This window comes from Salvelinus sp. IW2-2015, linkage group LG20 (genome assembly GCF_002910315.2).
Source record: "Salvelinus sp. IW2-2015 linkage group LG20, ASM291031v2, whole genome shotgun sequence".
In the NCBI taxonomy this organism is placed as follows: domain Eukaryota; kingdom Metazoa; phylum Chordata; class Actinopteri; order Salmoniformes; family Salmonidae; genus Salvelinus; species Salvelinus sp. IW2-2015.
In genome coordinates this window covers 12,941,442-12,948,773 of record NC_036860.1, presented here as the reverse complement: position 1 = coordinate 12,948,773, position 7,332 = coordinate 12,941,442, and the positions used below count along the sequence as shown (strand labels likewise).

The 7,332-nt window shown below is 46.8% G+C and overlaps 1 protein-coding gene across 2 annotated transcripts; it reads left to right on the top strand.

The window, feature by feature from the left end:
- Positions 1-71: 71 nt before the first annotated feature.
- Positions 72-7,025, top strand: nr5a5 (nuclear receptor subfamily 5, group A, member 5). Of its 2 annotated transcripts, none has more exons than XM_024011249.2 (7): positions 72-281; positions 1,579-1,694; positions 2,087-2,228; positions 3,794-4,536; positions 4,665-4,784; positions 5,188-5,335; positions 5,628-7,025. In XM_024011249.2, the coding sequence occupies exons 1-7, from the start codon at positions 185-187 to the stop codon at positions 5,873-5,875; spliced, it is 1,614 nt and encodes a 537-aa protein (XP_023867017.1). In that variant the 5' UTR covers positions 72-184; the 3' UTR covers positions 5,876-7,025. The 2 variants fall into 2 exon arrangements, with proteins under 2 accessions (XP_023867017.1, XP_023867018.1); XM_024011250.2 differs by having other exon boundaries at positions 79-281; positions 1,584-1,694.
- The last annotated feature ends 307 nt before the right edge of the window (positions 7,026-7,332 follow it).

Below are 7,332 nucleotides of genomic sequence, written 5' to 3'. Positions count from 1 at the left end.
CACCGCCACCATGGAGCTAAGTCCAAAGTCCACTATGGAGCACAGTCCAATAGTGAGTCCTTAGACAGACAGCAGAGGTCCTGCTGTGGCTGCCTGCCTCTCTGTCTGTCTGTCTGTCTGGGCTCCTGCTCCCTCGGGCTATGAGGAACTAGTTAGGGTGATTTAGGCTATCCCCTCTTTCAAAATGTATGTACCTCAGGGCCACTTCCATRCGGACCAGGGCCAGGCCCTATGCCAGGTCCAGCCTCTGGATCTGTTGTCTTCGGAGGGATCGTCGACATGTGAGTACTGCTACTGACCTGGACTGGTAATCTTGCTTGTACTGTTATTACGGTTGCTGTTACCGACCTGGACTATAACTGCTTCTGTTACTGTTACTGTTCTAGCTGCCTCTCAAGCTACTAGGTGCCTCTCAGAATATTTTGTTTGTTTGTGACACAAAAGGTGTGATCATATAGCCTGATGGTGCAGTTCAGCGTTTTCCAAACTCGGTCCTGGGGACCCCAAGGGGGTGCACGTTTTAGTATTTTTCTCTAGCACTACACAGGTGATTCAAGTAATCAAAATGTAATCAAAATATGCACCCCCATTGGGTCCCCGGGACCGGATTTGGGAAACGCTGGTCCAGCCTATTTGTGCTTTGGCCAACTCCTCTCTCTGTTCGTTCATTGTCAAGYCAAACATGTATGGCATTACAAGGAAAGAAGAGTTGGATACAGATATCCAGTGTGGAACCAGGCTAGTGGTCACAGTACTTTGATATATCAGTTGAATGTAGGGTGTGAAGACAGCTTCAGGGAGAGGGAACTTTCTTTTAAATCGTTCACTACTTATCAGATATGGACATTGGTGAATTTCCTCTTAATATCGTCATTTCCATTGCCAAACGTAGTTTCTTATTGTCCAAATCTGTTCATTCAATAAAAACATGGTCAATATGAATTACGTAAGTGTCACAGTAAGACAGTTCAGTGTATAGTTTTAGCCTATCAATCTGAGTGATAAGAATATAACACGATGGCTGTTCAGAGGCTACCGCCTCTCATTTACTGAAGAATAAACCAGGGCCGTGTTCATAAAGCATCTCATAGTAGGAGTGCTGTTCTGGGATCAGTTTGGTTTCGCCTTTTAAATCATAATGAATAACGAGGGACCAGCACTCCTACTCTGTGATGCTTTGTGAATTCAGACTCAGATCGATTAACAAGTATAAGTACAAGAACTTGACTTGACTACTAACTTAGGCCTAGATTCAATCCGGACCGCAGAAGATCCGCGTTATAGCGTGATTGACGTTTAAAGGTAATTTCTGATTGAGCCAACTGACTTATGCAGTGTTTACCGTGATGCGGTCTCCACGAAACACTGAAGCATTGCCTTTAAAATCAGATTGAATCTAGCCCTTAGTCAGACCTTGGTCGTCCACTTAATAACAAGCAGACACACAKAGGTCTCTTTAATCCCTGCCATTAGCCAATGCATGACACCCCAACACCTTGTGGACMCCAGGAAGAGTAGCTGCTGCATGTGAAACAGCTAATGGGGATCCTAAACCGCTAAACCTTCCCCACTCCCCAGCTCAGGAGCTGAAGACCGAGCCAGAGACCAGGCCAGATCAGGCGGAGGTCTGTCCAGTCTGTGGAGACAAAGTGTCTGGCTACCACTATGGGCTGCTCACCTGCGAGAGCTGCAAGGTAATGTGGGCCCAGCGTGATCGACGACACACTTCTTTTCAATGACACACTTGTTTCAAATAGTATTGGGATGATTTTGTTGACTGTTACATTGAGCCTGCCTGGAGTGGCAGATGGGATGTTGTTGTTTTTCCTTACTTTTGGGACTATTTAATTTGTTCTATTACACCAGGCCAGCTCAGTCGAGCAGCTACATGAAAACAATAATATTTTTTATTTAACCTCTCTATCGTAGATCTTATTTAACCTCTCTATCGTAGATCTAAGTGATTTCATTGTTTCCTTTGAGACATAACAAGGCACACAAACAGCATCCCAGCAGCAGCTTGATTGAGCTCTGTCCCCCCCTCGCTCTGTCTCCCTGTCTCKCTCCTCTCCCTCTCTATCTGCAGGGTTTCTTCAAGCGTTCGGTGCAGAACAACAAGCGTTACACCTGTGCAGAGAGACAGAGCTGTCCCATGAACCCCTCCCAGAGGAAACGCTGCCCCTACTGCCGTTTCCAGAAGTGCCTGGCCGTGGGCATGAAGAGAGAGGGTACGGCACTCACTCATTCACTCACGTGCACGTGCACACACACACTTAAACCAAATGCATACACCCACACTCAAACACATGCATACACACACCTGTGTGCATACATGCACACAAAACAWTCAATGTGTGTCCTCAAAACAATCCTTGAGACCCAGCACAGGACARACCTGTGGGACTCAGGAAGCATTTAAAGCAGGGATGGGCAACTAGTGAGCCCCTTTTGAAGGCCCTCTGATCAATCCAGAGCTCCCGAGTGGCGCAGCGGTCTAAGGCACTGCATCTCAGTGCTAGAGGCGTCACCACAGACCCCCTGGTATGAGTCCAGGCTGTATCACAACCGGCCGTGATTGGGAGTCCCATAGGGCGGCGCACAAATGGCCCAGCGTCGTCCGGGTTTGGCCGGTGTAGGCCGTCATTGTAAATAAGAATTTGTTTTTAACTGACTTGCCTTAGTTAAATAAAGGTTAAATTTACAACATCAACAAACAAAAATATGCTGCGAGCAACTGCGGCCCCCACCCCCTGATRAGTTCAGATTTTGAGGCCCCCACCCCCATCAAAGTTGCCCATCCCTGATATACAGGTAACTGCCAGCATAAGGGACACCAACATAAAGTGTSTTAATAGGGCGTTGGGCCAMCACAATCCAGAAAAGCTTCAATGCACCTTGGCATAGAGTCTATAAGTGTCTGGAATTATATTGGAGGGATGTGAGACTTCTTCCAAGAGAAATTCCATAATTTGGTGTTTTGTTGATGGTGGTGGAAAACGCTGTCTCAGGCACCGCTCCAGAATCTCCCATAAGTGTTCAACTGGGTTGGGATCTGGTCACTGAGACGGCCATGGCATATGGCTTACATTGTTTTCATGCTCATCAAACCATTCAGTGACCACTCCTGCCCTGTGGATTGTCATCTTATGGGGGCATGGCCATGGTAGCCAAAGTGGCCAAAATAATGGCCTGCCCAGAATTATTATATATGACCGTAAGCATGATGGGATGTTAATTGCTTTATTCATTAATTCAGGAAACACACCTGTGTGAAAGCACCGGCTTTCAATATAATGTATCACTCATGTACTGAAATGTTCCCATTATGTGTACCTGTGGAAATCTCCTCTGCTAGCTTGCATAATGCCTTACCTTTACTTCCATTGACACCCTTCCATGTTCTGCTCCCTCATATGACTTATCTGTGGACTCATAAACCAGAACTGAATCAGATAGTGTACACTAAAACATGCTGACATCAGACCTGGGTTCAAGTAGTATTGGTTTGTCTTTTCAAATCCTTTTGCTGAGTTTGATTGAGCTTACCCGGCAGTGCTGGCACAATGGGAGTTGGAACCATTCAAATATTCCCCGAACATATGCAATCCCTGCCCACTGAGCCCTCCTGGCAGGATTGTTACTCCTGTTACTCTCTCTTCATTTGTTATAGTGTCAGTACATTCATTCACATGTAACTTTAAAAATATATAGTTTTAATGTACTCATGTTACTCTCTTCATTATAGTGTCATTATACTCGTACCTCCACTGTATGTTACTCTCTGGTCCTACAGCGGTAAGGGCAGACCGAATGAGAGGTGGCCGGAACAAGTTTGGCCCTCTGTATCGACGAGACAGGCAGATGAAACAGCAGAGAGGGGTCTACCACCACCAGCAGCACAACACCACCCCCTACAGGATCAAACTGGAAAGTGCACAAACGCACCAGCCTTCCGTTTCAAACAACATTCACCTGATGTCCAGTCACACATCGGCACCCCTGCCCTCTGACAATTTCCACCAATCGCARGCCTACCCCTCTAATATGGGCCATKCAGAGCTCCCCCCCATGCTTCTGGATTGCACCATGAACCGGGACAGGAGGGCTCTAGCTCCTCCCCCGTCCCTGGCTTACCCTGAACTGTACCACCGTTCCTTCCATGGAGGGGGATCAGGATACCACCAGGAGAAAAGTGAGATGATGCCTTACAGCTACGGCCCGGCACCTCCAACCCCGCCCACGCCTAACGGGTTACTCACCCCACTCACCACGCCCACAACTACCCTGAGCTCAACCCCGACCTTAACCTCCACGTTGACTKCTCCCTCACCTAGCTTCCTGGCCCAGCTTCTGGAGGGTGAGCCGGATGAGCGCCAGCTGTGTGCCAAGGTGCTGGCCAGCCTGCAGAGAGAGCAGGCAAGCCGTGGGAAACACGACCGCCTCAACACCTTCAGTATCATGTGTAAAATGGCCGACCAGACTTTGTTTGGGCTCGTGGAATGGGCCAGGAACAGTGCTCTCTTCAAGGAGCTCAAGGTCATACACACACACACAACAAAAATTATCCTCATAGAAAACAATGGGACACTTTCAATTCACTTCCTGAATCGACCGCGTTGAGAGGTGAACTGACCTGTGTGTGGTCCTGGTGGTTACTCCTTTAGGTGGAGGACCAGATGGTGCTGCTGCAGAGCTGTTGGAGTGAGCTGCTGGTGCTGGATCACCTGTGTCGACAGGTGGCCTACAGCAGAGAAGGCTGCATCTATCTGGTCACAGGACAACAGGTAGCTATCACCTCCAATCCCTGTCCTCCTTCCCGTCCTCCTCGTGGTCGTCCTTGTACTTGTTCTCATGCTCGTCCTCATCCTCTTCCTCACAATTTCCATCTCCTCCTCCTCCTCAATTAGCTCATACTATAATGCATTGCCTGAATAATACAATAGGGCCGAAAGTCCCAACTAGTTTGAACGTCCTGTGTAGTCTGAAGAGTGGTGTGGAGCCTTCCTCTCACACTATGTCACTTGAGTATCTTACCTAGTTATTTTCAGATGATATCGTTTTGCTCTTTTGTAGCTTTGGCAACTATGTGTGTGTGCAATTGGCATGCTGACTACAGGRAATTCCATCCAATGGGTCTGGATGGTGTCAAGTCTGGAGGTCCTAAATATTCCTGTCTCTCTGATGCAGATTGAGGTATCGAACATCCTGACCCAGGCAGGGGTCACTCTGACCAGTCTGGTGTCAAGGACTCAGGACCTGGTGGTTAAACTCAAGGCCCTCCACATGGACACACAGGAGTTTGTGTGCCTCAAATACCTGGTCCTCTTCAACCCTGGTGAGTCCTCCAGTCCTTCTGAATGTTACTTTGCTCTGATGTACCTCTGCTGTAGGTATCTGGTTTTGGTCCCTGGTTGACTGATTCTCAGCCAAGGAATCTCCACTGGAAACGGACAACTTGATTGGGTTTTTGTATTAGACAATCTCATAGTAAACACTTCCCAATTGTTCAAACTGTCTTTTCCACACTGCAGACGTGAAGTCAGTTTGGATAGTCCCCTACAAATGGTTTATAGATGTTCAACTAACTATGCACTAACTGTCTCTACCTGTCCTTCTCGACCCTGCAGATGTGAAGTCGGTGCAGGACCGYGGGCAGGTGGAGCGGACCCAGGAAAGGGTGAACCACACCCTGATGGACCACACCCTCTACACCCACCCGGGTCACACCGACAAGTTTGGCCAACTGCTGCTACGGCTTCCTGAGGTTCGCAGCATCAGCCTGCAGGTGGAGGAGTATCTGTACCAGCGCCACCTACTGGGTGATCTGCCCTGCAACTCATTGCTCACAGAGATGCTGCACGCTAAACACAGCTGAATACCRCCTTGCCCTGCTAACAGAGAATGCTTTACAACACCCTGGGACTGTCCCAAATGGCAACCTATTCCCTACATGGTGTACTACTTTTAACCAGGCTCCCATAGAGCTCTGGTCAAAAGTAGTGCACTATATACTGTAGTGAATAGGGTGGCATTTGGGACGTTTAACCCTGTTCCACTCAGAGATGCTGATTGCTATGCACTTCTGAACAACTACCTGCTGGAAGGGTGCCTGTTGGACTTGGCTGGTGGGCTCCCTCTCTTCACCTGGGTTGTGTTAATTTGGCACAGGGAGGGAGTACCTGGACTTGTCCAATAAAAAAACGTGTTTTTGTATTCCATTGTAAAACATTTTTGCCAAGGTGWAGCATGGTAAACTAGACCAAGGGGTCTGTTCAATAGGGCACATCGTAGCAAAACATTTTGCAACGGAAAGCAAACAGGACAAATATAGGTATTACCTCCCTGTTTCACTGCATTTCAAAACATTTTCTCCATACTGAACATCACCCTGATGCCCAGGACTTGTTCAACTGCCAATGAGCCTGTTATGTCCACCAAGATTCCACCAAGAATCTTTGCTCAAAGGTAGACATTGTCCCAAAGCACAGATCTGAGATCAGGGCCCAGTTTTTCAAAAGTTACCTATCTGCATAGAATTAATAAAATTGGAGAATCATTGACTTGAATGGGGACTCCGGTTCTATATATTCTTTCTTTGCATTTACTCCTATCCGATAGCTGAAATCCATTTTTCAAAAACTGGACCCAATGACYCTAACGCCAATCCTAACCATTAAGGGGATAAGACATTAACATCTGATCCAGGGCCTGTGGTTAATAACAACATCCACCTGCTTTCAGACGAGTTTGAGTAATGTAATACTTATCTCCAATTGATCATTTGTTTGAAACCCTGAGTTAACTAGTCAGTATTCAGTCAGATGGGAGTAGGAACCAAAACACTGCTATATGCTTTCTCCTCTTCTCCTGTACACACATTATGCAGACGACATATACATATCATTTGACAAGACAATGTTGTGTATCGTTTTTATCTGTCAGATAAAATCTGGAGTAAAGCATGTCATCCCTTTACCACAAGACCTGTTTGAAATAAACAAGCAGAGGCGTCACGTGCCCCCTCAGATTTGTCCTGTACATTTTATTCTTTTTTTGTTCCTTCTCTGTAATGCTACTCGCCACTTAGCAATTGTTGAAGTTGGCTTTGGGAACCTATCTGGGCTTGCTAATCTCATAACTAGCTACCAAGAAGCCATTTCAGGATATCAATCAAGTCAGTGTCTAGCTTAGCTGGCATGCCTGTTGACAAGGTTGGTAGGCTTTAGAAAAGCAATAACTAAATGTACTGAATAAGATTCACATTCCTTTAATCTTGTACCCAGATTTGAGTATATTTCGTTTTAAAATAACCACTCAGGAGGWTTGACTGCT